Genomic DNA, 14,365 nt, shown 5'->3' with positions numbered 1-14,365 from the left:
GTGAAACCCAATCTGAGCACCAGCCTCATCTTCTGCCCCTTCCACTGAGGCTCATAAGCCAAGCACCCAGCAGCAGTTCAGCTCATTTCTGCAGGGATTGAGAAAAAGTACAGGTGCAAATGCTGGGAGGAGAAGCAAGGCTTGGATGTTTCCTTACCAGGCTGCAGAGCAGTCACTGTTCCAAGGATTTAGTGCTTGAGTGGGTGTCTCTAATCACTTGGGCTTCTTTAATGTATAACAACATGAGGGGGAGTGGTTTTTATGCATCTAAATAAACAGCCCTATAATTAAACACCCCTACTTCCTTTTTGTAGGAGGGCAAATGCTAGAGGCTTTGATAAGCACTCTTGATAAGCTAAAAGCTTCTTTATTTATCTTTATTAAACAACAGAGCCACTCTGAGCAATGTGCTTCTCTTGGGCACCTTCTTTATCTAGGCAGGAAATTCTATAAGAAAACTTCAAATCTTTCAGTGATACACAGGCAGTAGCTCACTGCCACTAGTCTAAACAACTGAAAAAGCAACTGCTCCTGAGCAGAAATGCCCAGCTTTTCCACCACTGCAGCACTATTAATAGCCTTGAAGTATTCCAAGAGGAACACTTTCAGATAAAGGCAGCTGGAATTCTGTCCTCCAGCACTGTTTCATAAGATATGGTTCTCTAGCCTCTGCTTTTCATGTTTTGTTCTTGGAACAAAATAATTCCTGATGTGTGAATTTTTTTTCTAATTTGGAAGGACACGGACATGCAGCAGAACCTTATCCCAGCAATCAAAGCTTCTTGTAAGATGTTGTCCTTGGGAAAGCCGTTTAACCAGAGTTTCTCATCTGCAAGTTCTGCTGGAATGAGCCTCTGCAGTGTAAGTTGGCCAGAAACATCACTTTTACCATGCAGCAAGGTGTTATAAGAAAAGGCCATTTCTAAATAAAAACTGGGAGAGGGCAGGGAGGGGTTGTCAATTACAATTAATGACAAATTTCAGGCACAGCAACAAACCATGTAAGAATAACTTTATTTCTTCACAATCTGAATAACATCCTCGTCTTCAAGAGTATGGTCTTTACCAACTTTCTGAGGGTTGTGTTTGACAGATGAACCCCAGACCAGTGCACTGAAAGAAGAAAAATCAAATTTAAAAGGCTTAGAAGTATGATATGCAAGTAGAACAGCAGCTATTTCTGTCACACAGCTAATACAGAAAGCAATGCTTCAGAGCTATTTTTGTTCTCATACAAGTACCTGGCTGAGTGGTTGGTGTGAACCAGGCTAGAAACAGATCAAAACAAAGCCTGAATTTGTCCTGAGTACCCCAGTGCATGGGACAATGGCTTGCAGTGCTGTGTTTAGTGCTACTTTTAAATAGCAACATAAATTTGTCTCCACAGAGGACATTCATGTAGCAAAGAGCATGAGAACATCAAATATAGCAACTGAAGTACTAAGACTGATTATCATAATAGGCAGATTATTCAATTTAACATTAAAAAAAAAGTCCTGGTATTCCCTTCTAGTTTAGAAGAGGATGAAATATTATATCTGAAGGCATTATTTTCTGTTCTATATCTTCTTTTACAATAATACTTACTATTTAAAGTCTTTGATGAGATTTTTGTGGATCTTCATGCAAAAATCCTCCACAGTGGTCTTGCAGTAAGGTAGTACCACGGGAGAGGTGTAGTCTGGGAGCTGCCCTTTAGGTTTGGTGTAGCTGTAACACAGATGGAACCATCAGTCAGTACCAAAACTTTCCTCTTCAAACCCACCATGATATTTCATCAGTGATTCAGTGATTGCACTGTCACCCCCAGCACGCTGGCCAGGTCCCACTGCTCCAGTGGTGACAATGGATGCACTGCAAAACCTTTGGTGGAGCTAAGCTGAAAATGCCCCTGGGCAGCCAGTGGCTGCAGAGGGTTCTCCCTTGTGACTGCAAAGGTTTCTCACTTGTGAGCTTTCCAAAGGTGCTTTAAAAAAGCCAAATGGCAAGAGTTGTTGGAAAAGAACATCTTTAGTATTATGGTTCCAACTTGCCTTTTTTTTTCTGTGAAAACCTCAACATGTATTAGAAAAGGCACTTGCTGAAGTCTATAGCACAGATACCTAGACCACAGTCACAAGGGATTGTGGAATGCCTTTTCACAATACATTCTATATTATTACAAGCAGATAGATATAAATGTAAAATACAACAATTACTGTATTACAAGTATTAATAAACTCATTCATAAGCTCATCCAAAAATGCCCAAGAATTATGATGTAAACCTGAAATAACTTGTAAAAATATCTGAAATTCTAGATGAAGAACTAAGTTCTGTCAAGAGAGCATCCATGGGAAACTGAAAAGATTATTACATCTGGAATCACAGGGTTATCACAAAGTTTGACTAGAGTTCCATATTTTCAGGAATTTTTTTCAGATGTGCTTTGGTGTTGGATTCACAAGATTCTCCTTTCATTCAGCTACAAATTCAAATCAGCACTTGTGGCTATCACACAACAGCTAAGACAAGCACAATTTCTGAGTTACAAAGCAAATACCAGTTGGTATAAAAACATTGTAAAATATTCCACATCCATTTCTGAGACCTTTTTCAGTCTCAGCCATGCACTTAACTGCACGGAAAGCAGCAATTTTGACTCACATTCGGACTAGTTTCAAGTAGTCCCAGATTTTCTCCAGCAGATCATCAAAGTTCCAGCGATGATGAGCAGATATTGGTACACAGTGGGGTACTTTGTAAATGATATCTAGTTCTTCAATGGAAATTTGGTCAATTTTATTTAGGACATAAATGCATGGGATGTAAACCCTGCAAAGAGAAAGAAATTGTTAGAGCAACCTGACAGCAGCACACTGCAAAGAAAGAATGTTTTTAAAAAATGTTTTTAAAAAGCTTATCTCTATGCTGATGCCACATTGGTGGCTCAGCTTGAGTGGGAAGTAAAGCCAAAAGCCAGTTCTTTTGTCTGTAACAGAGACTGCAGGAGGGCCACAGCCTGGGAGCCAAAAGCCAGTTCTTTTCTCTGTGACCCAGACTGCAGGAGTGGCACAGGAGGGAGCCAGCAGTACCTGTTCCCTTCCACCACGTCGATCAGGTCGTCGGCGGTGGCGTCGCTGCGCAGGGTGACATCGGCGTTGTGGATTTTGTATTCTGCCAGGATGCTCTTCACTGTCTCAGCATCCAGCTCGCTCTGAGGACACTGAGCAGACACAGACACACACACACAGAGTTAAGGAATGGCAGAGCTAACAGCCAAATCCAGTGCTACAGCTAACAGTGCTGTCACCAAGCAAACACTGCATGTGCACTGCTAGAAGGAATAGCTGCATTTTAACTTATTGGACATGACTGATTTCACCAGAGCTGGTCTGAGGAGAGGGAAAACCAGACCTAAATCCTAACAGCTTCATTTATATCAGTGACCCACTGAGAGCTGCAATCAGACATTTCAGCAGTGATTCCTTCCAGTTTGGGACCAGATACAACACACACCCAAGTATCTTCTAGTTCAGAGCCCAGACAACCACACTTTAGGTATCAGAGTGCAGAGTTCTGAATTTTGCTATCTCTGGCTATTAAAGATTCAGGTAAATGGGGTGCAAGGCCTGAAACTCCGAGCAATCCTCTCAGAAAGAACATTGTAGCCACCACCGAGGCTCTGTTTTGAGGGCAAGGACGTGGTCAGGCTCCAGGAGAGGTGTGGATAAAGGATCCTTTCCTCAAAGGAAAGTAACTGACTGCAGCACAGAGCAGCAGTTCAGCTCCTAAAGAAGTCACACACAGCTCAGCATGGTCCCAGACATACCATCAACTACAAATGCCTCTTTCTCCAAGCAATTTGTTTTTAATTTTGGTTAAAGAAAAGTTCCAACTTACTGTGGCTGTAAGGTTAATGCCTCCTTTATCCTTTTTTTTAAAGCCAATATTGGGGGGCTTACTATTCAGACGAATTCCAAATCCCTCCAGTTCATTCTCAATGATTTTCTTGTGGCCAAGGGGTTTCAGCACGTCCAGAACAATCAGAATGAGATTACAGGTTCGAGCAACTGAGAACCAGAAAAAGAAAGTCACCTCTCAAAAAGCATTCTCACATAACCTGAGACAAAACAACCACAGCATGGCTCGTGGACTGATGGCACTACAAAACCCCTGAAGGCTGGGTTATTTTTAAAGCATATTGGTTATTTTTAAATACCAGGACTGAAGTTTATTGTGCTGGCCAAGCATCACTGACAGACAGATCTGTACATGCTGCAAGAATGACAGAGGCTGGAAAAAATCTTCCTGTCTCCATTCAGACACCAGACTGAGGACAATTAACTGGGTGAGGAGTAAAACCAGCAGCCTTGTTTGGGATGGGATCACATCTGCCTGCAAACCTGGCCATGTGCTTTCACTGAAGTGTCAATGCAGAGCACAAACCCAGCAAGGGCACAAAACAGAACTGAAAACAACAATACAAAAGCAGCTTCTCAGAAACAGCTCAAGTCCAGAAACAATCCAGCTTTTTACAGACATCAGAGCAGTGAGTGAAGCCTCCATTCTCCTGCCCTGTGTTACACGAAGCAGACTGGCTGCTGTCTCCAGCTCTCACACACTCACCTGCAATGACCTGCCGACCTCTGCCTTTACCATCTTTGGCCCCTTCAATAATTCCTGGCAGATCCAGCAGCTGTTTGTTCACAGGGAGGAAAGCATCACATGAGAAAAGCATTCTCCATTAAATCAATCCTACTTTTGCCCTTCTAAACCAGCTGACTCTACTGCAAATCTGAACAGAGTATGACTGATCTGACTGTTTTATCTTGCATTATCCCATGTGCCACATTCATCCCGTGGAATAGATTATCTCCTAGGGAATAATTAGAACTACCACAGGAACTTCTTCCCAGAGCAAAGTAAAAACCAGGGAGAAATCCATACCTCAAGGAAACATTTCCAAGGCATTCTCAAGCACTTCTACACATCACTTCTAACCTGCTGATGTCAGGCCAGACCACTGAACCTTAACAGCACAGAATCTGTGTAGCCCATCCTGCCCTCACAGACACAGGATCTCACCTGGATCTTTGCTCCTTTGTACCTAATGACTCCAGGCACAGTCGTCAGTGTAGTGAATTCATAGGCTGCCACTTCAGAGTACACACCAGCAAGATTACTTAGAAGAGTGGATTTCCCCACTGATGGAAAACCCACAAACCCAATGCGGGCATCACCTGTCTTGGCAACGTCAAAACCTGCAAATAAGGAGTAAAAATGTTTGCCTAATGATTGACAATTTCTATCTTCTAATGTTCTGGACAGCAGATATACATTATTTTTAATATTGCCTGAGCAAAAGCCAAGTAGGCTTTCCTGGAAGAAGGATGGGAGTGGGAAACAGATTGTTCACACTCTTTATTGGCTTGCACCACTTTGTAACACTCTATGACATGTACCTGTCTAAAAAAATCTTGGCTGCAAAGCTTCACAGTGGACTGTGTTTGACTTCAGTGTAAGTGGAGCATTCCCTTTAAGCACTGCAGCATAGGAAATTCACACCCTTATATATAAAAAGAGGTGGCTGCTACAAAGGTGCTTCTTTGTGTAAAAACCTTAAGATTTCTGCAAAGACCGTATGAGCCAAAATACAAAAGCACTTTCATCTACACTTCAGGAAGTGCTCCAGCCCACAGCCCTAAGAAGGGACAGAAATCATGGTTAGAGGTCCATGTACCGGGTAGGACAAGAGAAAGCAAGGACGGAACAGAATGCACAGAGAAGCTGCGGCTGCCCCATCCCTGCAAGTGTGCACGGCCAGGTTAAGCAGGAGCAGCCCGACCTAGCGAAGGTGTCCCCGCTATGACGGGGGTTAGACGAAATAGGTCCTTTCCAGCCCAAACCCGTCTGTGTTTCTGTGACTGTTTAGCAGATAACCTGACACGATTTGCGGGACAAGAGCCCCCCATCAGATCAGATCAGATCAGATCAGATCGATTTCCGTCCCGCCTCCCGCACACACAACGCACCTTCCCCGGGGCCGCCGCCGCCGCCTCCCTTGGGGGTGATGAGCTCCCGGCGCAGCTTGGCCAGACGGGCCTTCAGCAGCCCCAGGTGGTGGGCGGTGGCCTTGTTCTTCTGCGTCCGGGCCATCTGCAAGGGCACAGCACCGCGGGCTCGCACCGGGAGGGCTCTGCCGCCCTCGGCCCCTGCGCCACGCCCGGGGACAGGGCCCCGCCACCCCTCCACGGCGCTGCCCACGGCCCGTCCCCCTCCCCGGCCCCAGCCCCGCGTCCGCCCCGTTCGGCGCTCGGTACCTCCGCCTCAATCTCCGCGATCTTGGCCAGGGTGCCGCTCATGGTGGCGTCGGGCCCGGCCCGCCCGGCCGCCCCTCAGCGCCGCCGCTCTTCCCGCACCGCTCGGGGCCGCGCACGCGCCCGGCGACCTCTCGCGAGAGACGGCGGCCGGGAAAGGGCGCGCGGCGCGCGCCGCCGGCTTCGCGCGCTGCCCTGAGGGGAGGCGGCGCAGCGCCCCCTGGGCCGTGTGCAGAGCGCGCGCCGCCTCACAGAAAGAGCGGGCAACGCTGTGAGGGGGCGAGTGTGAGGGAGAGATGCCCGAGTGTGAGATCCGTGTGTGTGTGAGAGATGCCCGAGTGTGAGATCCGTGTGTGTGTGAGGGATGCCCGAGTGTGAGATCCGTGTGTGTGTGAGAGATGCCCGAGTGTGAGATCCGTGTGTGTGTGAGAGATGCCCGAGTGTGAGATCCGTGTGTGTGTGAGAGATGCCCGAGTGTGAGATCCGTGTGTGTGTGAGGGATGCCCGAGTGTGAGATCCGTGTGTGTGTGAGAGATGCCCGAGTGTGAGATCCGTGTGTGTGTGAGAGATGCCCGAGTGTGAGATCCGTGTGTGTGTGAGGGATGCCCGAGTGTGAGATCCGTGTGTGTGTGAGAGATGCCCGAGTGTGAGATCCGTGTGTGTGTGAGAGATGCCCGAGTGTGAGATCCGTGTGCAAGGGAGAGATGCCTGAGTGTGAGATCCGTGTGCCTGTGACATCCATGTGTGTGTGAGGGATCCCTGTGTGAGAGACCCGTGTTTGTGAGGGATCCGTGTGTATGCGAGGGATCCGTGTGTGTTTGAAGGATGCCTGAGTGTGAGGGATCCGTGTATGTGAGAGACCCGTGTGTGTGAGGGATCCGTGTGCCTGTGACATCCATGTGTGTGAGATCCGTGTGCCTGTGACATCCATGTGTGTGATGGATCTGTGCGTGAGAGGGATCGTGTGCCTGTGAGATCCCTGTGTGTGAGAGAGATTGGTGTATCGCTGGGGTCTGTGTCTGTGAGGTCCATGTGTGTGAGATCCGTGTATGTGTGAGATCCGTGTACGCTTGATCTGTGTGTGTGAGATCCGTGTGTCGGTGCCCCGTGTCCGTGTGATGTGTGCGAGGCTGTGGCGGCTGTGGGAGCCGGCATGAGCCGGGTGTGCGAGAGCCCTGAGGGGGCCCGGGGACGGCGCTGGCGCGGCTGAGGCGCTTGGCCGTGAGGGGCGGCCGGGCTGCGGCGGCGAGAGAAGCCGGGGGCTCGGCTGGGAGAGAGGACGGTGCGAGCGGAGCCGTGCGCCGAGGCAGCGGCCCCGCCGGTGTGAGAGGAGCCGGGGGTCTCGCTGCCCTCGAGGGGAGGTGCCGTGTGCCCTTTCCTGGGGCTAACCCGGAGCAGCCTCTCCGCGGTCCCTCCCGCAGCCCGCCCCGCTCACAGCCAGGTGTGTATTTGTGCATTTGTGGCACTCCGCGATCCGCAGCGCTGCCGGCCCGGGTGGCGCTGCCGCACTGCCCGCGGCGGAGCCTCCCCGAGCTGCTGCTTTGTCACACCGGGACTTCATGCCGGAGCTTTCTCACGGCTCCTTTCAGCCGAGTCCTGAACGTACCGCTGTGCCCCAGGGACATCTGTAACTCTGCTCTGAATGCAGGCTAATTAAATAGAACAAGGATTTTTTTAAAAGGTCCCTTCAAACTTTAAAATGCCAAGCATTTCCAGCGCTAAGCTGTTTCACAAGAAGCCAAACAATTGGATTTAAAATTAAAAGTATTTTTATGACATGGAAATACAATTTAATAGTTGTTCAGGGCTTCGGTTTACAAGTTTGTTTCTGTGTCATATTTTGTCTAAATTCGAATATTTATAGAAACCTTTTTGTCCATGTTCAGTGTCCTTTCCAGGAAGGCTCTTCTATCTCAACTTACTGCCAAGTCTGTTTCTGTAGGGTGTATCTAAACGTAAAACTTTACTTTAGGAAAAAAAGCCAAAAATACACTCTCCTGGGCCCGTAGTGTGAACACTTACAGACACACCTGCCACATCTTCAGACAGAATTCTGAGTGACAACTGGCAAAATTTAACCTACCTTATAACAGTTTCAGTGATAGAATTTTTATGGAATTATTAAATCTTCTTTAACTTACAGCGAAAATGGGAAAAAAAAGAGTGCTAGTGCAATGGGAACCACACTGCTATTTGTGGTCTCTGCCTCTGCATTTCCCTATCTGTCTCATTTTCATCAAGAAAGGAGCCTTTATTGTCATAAACTCTTTATAGTAGGAACTGTTATTAATATAAGCTTATACAGAGCTTACTAAAATAGAATCTCAAATAAAATGGAATTGCTATTCCTGGTACTGTTAGTTCAGCTAAGCTAGGGTAAATATAAATGCACCTACCCTCTGTATATTTGTTCATGGTTTTCTAATTATTCCTTGTGAACAACATCCTTTTCCAACATGGGACAGGGATTTGACCCTGGTACAAATTTTTTCCTATTTACTTCAGATGGAGTTAAACTTCTCTATGCCTCAACTGAAATCAGCCATACAATCAGTCCACATTTGTGGTTCTTTTCAGTAGAAGGAAAAACATTGAGAAAAATACAGATTCTGAATGCTCAATCAGGATTTAAGATCTCCCCTCTTTTGTGCAGTAGGTCATGGTTAATTCCAGAACTTATTGCTAATTTTTCTTACAAACTCACTCCAAGTCTCATAAACTGAGTCTAACTTAAAATTATTTTTCAGAGTGGGGGCTGAATGAACAAAGATGCCAATAAAGTACATGGTGTGAATATTTAGTTACTGGCTGGTTTTTGTATTCCTGGTTTATGTTTCCATAGTGTTCTTAACATACAGCTGCTCAGTAAGCTCTTAAATTCTTTTTTTTTCAGAAAGCTACTCAAGCAAAGGGTATAAGGAATTTAGGCACCTAAAAACTTCTTTCAGTGTTGAGTATTGTCCTTAATTACCTACAGGAAGAAAGAATTTAATTAATAAAGATAATTAGTCTGATTTTTGGTAGCCAAATTAACACTTTCTAATTGGTTAGGATGTTTAAAGTAGTTTTATATTAGTTTATAACAGCACCATCTTTCAAGCTTCAGAAAGGCTTGTTCAACAGAGATTGTTTCCAGGTTGTGAACAGAGTAATGTTACTTTTATTTCTTGTGAATTTCTTTCTGCTGTGAATTTTTTAATCTAGAGGTGTTTTATGTGATATGGTGCTTAGAGAACAGGGTGCTTCTGACCATAGGAAATAAGGTGCAACAGCTGGAAAAATAACTGAAGGGTGGGTGGCTGGGAATGGATAAATGATGTCCCCTGAGGACTGCAGTAAAAACTAGAAAATGATAAAACCTTATAAAAGAAAAAGGGAAAAAAAAAAGTCAGAGAAGGGCAAAATGAAGGAAAATATTAATAGAAAATTGGATATCATATCAGAAGAGATAAAAGCCCCCAGTAGAAGCAGAGAGCAAATGAAAGGAGATGCAAGAGACTGAGATCTGCTCCAAAGGTTAATTGAGCTTTATAGTGGGCACTGATGGAAGATGGAGTATGTGAATTGCCATCTTTTTTATTAAAATGTGTATGTGTGTTTTTAAATTGCAATCATTCCATGTAGGAAATGTAGATGAAGTGCAGCAGAGGGAATATTCCAAAGGCTGGGACTGGCACAACAGTCAGTCTCTCCTGTAATGTCAGATGACACAATGAAGGCTCAGATCTGCAGTAAAACTCACAAATGATCACACAGTCCTATGAATGACTAACTGATAAACTGGGAGTGGGGAGGAGATAAACCCCTCAGCAGTTCTCTTATAATATTCCTAATAAGATAAGGAAAGCAATATTCTGGAAGGTATTCAGCAGGTGGACAAGGACTGCATCTGAGGTAAAGGCTGTCTCATCAAACACCTCAGGAACACGGCACAGCCTGGAATCAATGACTGGGAAAAACCAGGAGTGTTTGTTTCACCAGTGACAGGGACGTGACTGAAATGGCACACAGCTCATCAGCAAGATCTGAGCAATGGAGGGCTGTAGAAAAATGGATTTCAAAAAATCATCTACACATTTCAGTCCTGCTGACACTGATCCTGAGCAAGTCTTTTCCTTTACTTGTGCTCCTTTACAGTTTTATTTTTGCACAGGAGGAATGTGCAGTTGCTGCAGAATGATTGAAACTGTCATGTTTCCATAGCATTGCCCTGGAGTATGGTAACTGTAGCTCACTTCCACAGGAGAGCTTAGGAGCTAATGCATTTAGGTTTTAGGTCAAACGATCAAATTTAAATAAGCTACTTCATAATGATTCAAATTCTGAAATTCTTTCTAAAACAACCAGTATTTTAGCTTGAGTAAGAGTTTTACTTACATGAGATAGTGAGATGCAAACAAAGTAAATTGAGAAGAGACTTGCAAGTGTTTTGGATAACCATTTAAAATTTATCATTGTACAATACATGGTAAATACTGTGAGTATGAAATTAATTGTGATAACTCATGTAATGCTTCATTAAAATCACATAAAGTACCTTGTTAAAAATAAGCAGTGTGTGCTCACCTAGTCAGGTTTGAGGGTTTTTCCTCCTCTTTTATATTCTAATAAATAACTCAAATACTTGTGGATATCAAGTTTATTCACAGTGCCCTGGGAAGGTCATTTTAGCTTAAGAGCTCCTTTGGTGGTAGTACAGCCCTTGTGGTTTTGGTAATTCACCTCCTGCCAGAAGCTGCAGACTCCACTGGCAATCAGCTGATGCTGTGTGGGCTTGCTACAGACTGCACTTCCAGATTAGTGGTGGGATTTCTGCAGGGTTTCAGAAAGTGGGGAGAAGGTGACAGGGAGGAACTGAAATCATGATTTCAGGTGAAGCAAGGATCTGGAAATTTCATATCCTCTCAGAAATGATCACCTGCCCAGGGGAAAATAATCTCTATTAAATGGTAACGGTGATCTGAGTACTTATGATTTTAACAATTATGGGTATGGGACTGTAACCACCTGACAGAGTTTCCTCATGAAAAAGGGGTAACTGCAACTAAAGGCATGTGGAGAATTGGTTCATTTTAGGGTGGCTTTTCTGTGGGTTTTTGTTCAGTTTTGGTGTTTGCTTTTATTTCATTTTTACAGTTCTGCAAATTTACCCTATGAATTGTACTTTGATTTGAGAACTGGCTGCTAATTAACCCTATCATTGTATTTCAGGGAAGAACTGCTCGTGCTGAAGGGGAGACAAAACTACAGTGAGCTATAATGAGTGGACTAAGGGCCAGCTCCATGTCTGTTTGGAGGAAAGATATTTTGAAAACGCTCTATCTAAAGGTAAGATTTTTTAAATCCATAGTGCTGAATCTTCAATGGAAGCATAATACTGATTGCCTGAGGTGAAGTGACTCTGAGAGTTGATGCAATTCACATCTTAATTAACTCTTGAGCCAATATAAAGTTGTGTCTCTTTTGAATGCTGTAAAATGTAAAGATGTAGCTGCTCCTAGTTGTCTTTTGGGATTAACTTTTTTCATGCCAGTTTACTTGTTATCTAGGTAGGAGTTTTCCTGGGGGAAAGCACAGTAGTTTAGCTGTTAATCTGTAAATACCAAACCTTTGTGCTTGCATTGCATATTTAGGAATGTATTGTAATGTATGTTTTAGGGGAAAAAGTTGTCAGTCAGGTTTGCTTAGGTAGGCATGAATGCCTAATTCACTGGGAGTCAACCAGATGGAATCCTAGGTTGTATTTCCAGGTTGCACAGATCCCTAATGTGGCAATCTTGTTTTGAATGGGTCAGGTTGCTTTGGTTCCAGGCAGTCTAGAATAAGTTAAACTGAGTAGAATGAAGAAATGAGGGGAACAAAAGGGAGATTAAGTATCAAAGGTTGGCTCCCAAGACTGTAAAATTAGTATAACAATTAAAAGTTGTATAGTTTAACATCAGCTCCCCACACTTTGTCGTGGACTGCCATGCAACACACAGAGTACACAGTACAGGGGTGCAGTGAGGACAGTGATCAAAAAGAGGAAAACCAAACACTGCTGTTTTCTCTTTTTAAAGTAAGTCTTCCTGTGTACTTTCCACAGCATCACATACCATCCTGTTGCTGTCGGTTTTGTGAGGGTGCTGGGTATTTTTAAAGAGGAGAAAGCTGACAAATCACTAAACCCACGTCTGGGTTCCAGAGGAAACTGCTGTCTCCAAGTCTGAGAATCCTTGCTGCTGGGGTTGGCATTCTCATGGGATGATTCCTAATAATAAACTGAGCAAGCTTTAAAAGCTAAATTTAAGTAATAATCAACCGAATAAGTAATGAATGCTGAATTAATTGCTTGTTATATCAGTAGCAGTTAATTAAAATATGGGTGAAAGCTCAGAAAAACTGACAGCTACTCACTGAAATTGCAAGTGTGCCACAAAGTGCTCAGTGCTATGTATTTCTGTGGAACATGCATAGAAAGGAAATGGTTCATATGACAGATTAGCTGGCACAAGTGCTATGCACAAATGTCTCTGCTAATATTATAATCCCTGTGAAACAGTGACTAACCTTCTTAAAGAGTATAATAATGGGACTATTCTGAAAAATTTCAGTAGCCTCAAGACCTACACAGATTCACAAGTTGAAAGTGTTGAACAAATAGGTATGACTCAACTCTAATTAACATATACCCAAATATGTTTGAACAGATTCAACTGTAACAGTCTTTTGTTACCTCCTATATTTGCACACCAATTTAAGGTCTGCACTTCTGGGTAAGGCCAGTAGCAATTGATCTGCAGTGAAGCGAGCAATGTACAATGTGGAGTCCCAAATGGTACACACATGTTTGGAGAAAAGGAGATTATTAATACTATTGAAATACCAATCAGAGTGCTTCAGCAGGCACCAGGCAGCTGCAAAACATTTAGGGACACCTCAGGAATTCCCTTGAGCAGAAGTGAGACAGGAAATAGTGAGAAGCTGAATAAAGTAGCTGAAGAAAATGCCTTTATTTAAAGGAGGGATGGATTCAAAAGAAGTTCAGCACATTCCAGCGCAGAAGATGTCAAAGAAAATAGATTATGAATCATCTAAAAAGGAGAGGAAATACTGAATACAGAAAACATAAATTTCAAAATTGAAATTTAAAACTTTCTTTCACATTATCTGGAACTTTGTCTTTAAAAAGTAACTTGTTAGTTGTGACGGTAATTGAGTTTGAAGGTAATCATTCCTGTGTGCTTACACACTTATGTATGGAGAAGTGTCATTTAGTCATCACATTCAATTTAGGGAACTTCACCTTACAAGTCTGTTCATAGTGATGAGCCCAATTTTTGCTCAGTGTGTTTAGTACCTGTTCATTTTCAGAAGGAATTTGGCAATGTTTTAACAAAGACTAGTTGAGTGACTACTTTGATAGTGTCATATTCTGAGACAGGGTAACTTTGGGACCAGAGAACGTTCTCAGCAGCAGTCCTTGAAATGTGCTGTAGGGTGCAGTGAGGCAGTGTGCACAGCCTGTAAGCACCAAGAGGAGAGCTGCAGGCTCTGCCATGGCAGAGTGCTGAGGAGCCCAGGCAGAGGGCTGTGTAATCCCTGTGATTACCCGGGACTGCAAGGTGCTGGAAGTCATCTTGAATGAGCATCCAGCAACTACTGAGAGTGTGAACTCCCGGTGTGCTGATCTGGCATCCTCGAGGCAAGTGTGAGTGGGTCACTTGCCAAGAAAACAGCCATGATTTTGGGTTTTTTCTGCTTTTACCCAGAGAAGCAGGCAGGGTGTGTGGGATGGTGCCTTTTAAACAGGAGGGCTGGAAGCCGAAACCAGAACATTCTGTGGCAACTGGAGAAAGTTCTGAGGAAAGTGCTGTGAGAGAGGCAGGACCCCCCTCCCCCTGCCTAGAGGAGAGACAAAGAACAGGCGAGGAGGGAACTGAAATAGGAAGCAGGAACCATGTCAGGAGGCTGGGGGCTAAAAGAAAACAAATTAATAAACCACTGGGGGAAAGGCACACAACTGTCCAAAGCCACTAGGAAAGATAAGCAAATTCCAGATTCTTTCACTGCTCCATGTCTGTGTC

General features: G+C 44.3%; 1 protein-coding gene across 1 annotated transcript; it reads right to left on the bottom strand.

Moving 5' to 3' along the window:
• Nucleotides 1-995: 995 nt before the first annotated feature.
• DRG1 (developmentally regulated GTP binding protein 1) lies at nt 996-6,410 on the bottom strand. The gene is made up of 9 exons (XM_058036874.1): nt 6,303-6,410; nt 6,015-6,138; nt 5,068-5,243; nt 4,609-4,678; nt 3,883-4,052; nt 3,075-3,205; nt 2,647-2,814; nt 1,588-1,710; nt 996-1,113 (listed from the first exon to the last, which is right to left on the bottom strand). The coding sequence occupies exons 1-9, from the start codon at nt 6,342-6,344 to the stop codon at nt 1,014-1,016; spliced, it is 1,104 nt and encodes a 367-aa protein (XP_057892857.1). The 5' UTR covers nt 6,345-6,410; the 3' UTR covers nt 996-1,013.
• Between the last annotated feature and the right edge of the window lie 7,955 nt (nt 6,411-14,365).

Source organism: Melospiza georgiana, chromosome 18 (genome assembly GCF_028018845.1).
Source record: "Melospiza georgiana isolate bMelGeo1 chromosome 18, bMelGeo1.pri, whole genome shotgun sequence".
Lineage (NCBI taxonomy): Eukaryota > Metazoa > Chordata > Aves > Passeriformes > Passerellidae > Melospiza > Melospiza georgiana.
Note: the sequence above shows the minus strand (reverse complement) of the source record. Positions and strands in the feature narration are given on the sequence as shown.

Coding starts and splice junctions, on each gene's coding strand:
- DRG1 (XM_058036874.1), bottom strand. CDS start 6,344: ATGAGCGGCACCCTGGCCAAGATCGCGGAGATTGAGGCGGAG. Junction 3,206..3,882: donor GCATTAACCTTACAGCCACA/GTAAGTTGGAAC, acceptor GTGTCTGCTCAG/TGTCCTCAGAGCGAGCTGGA. Junction 1,711..2,646: donor TACTTGAAACTAGTCCGAAT/GTGAGTCAAAAT, acceptor TCTGTGTTACAG/CTACACCAAACCTAAAGGGC.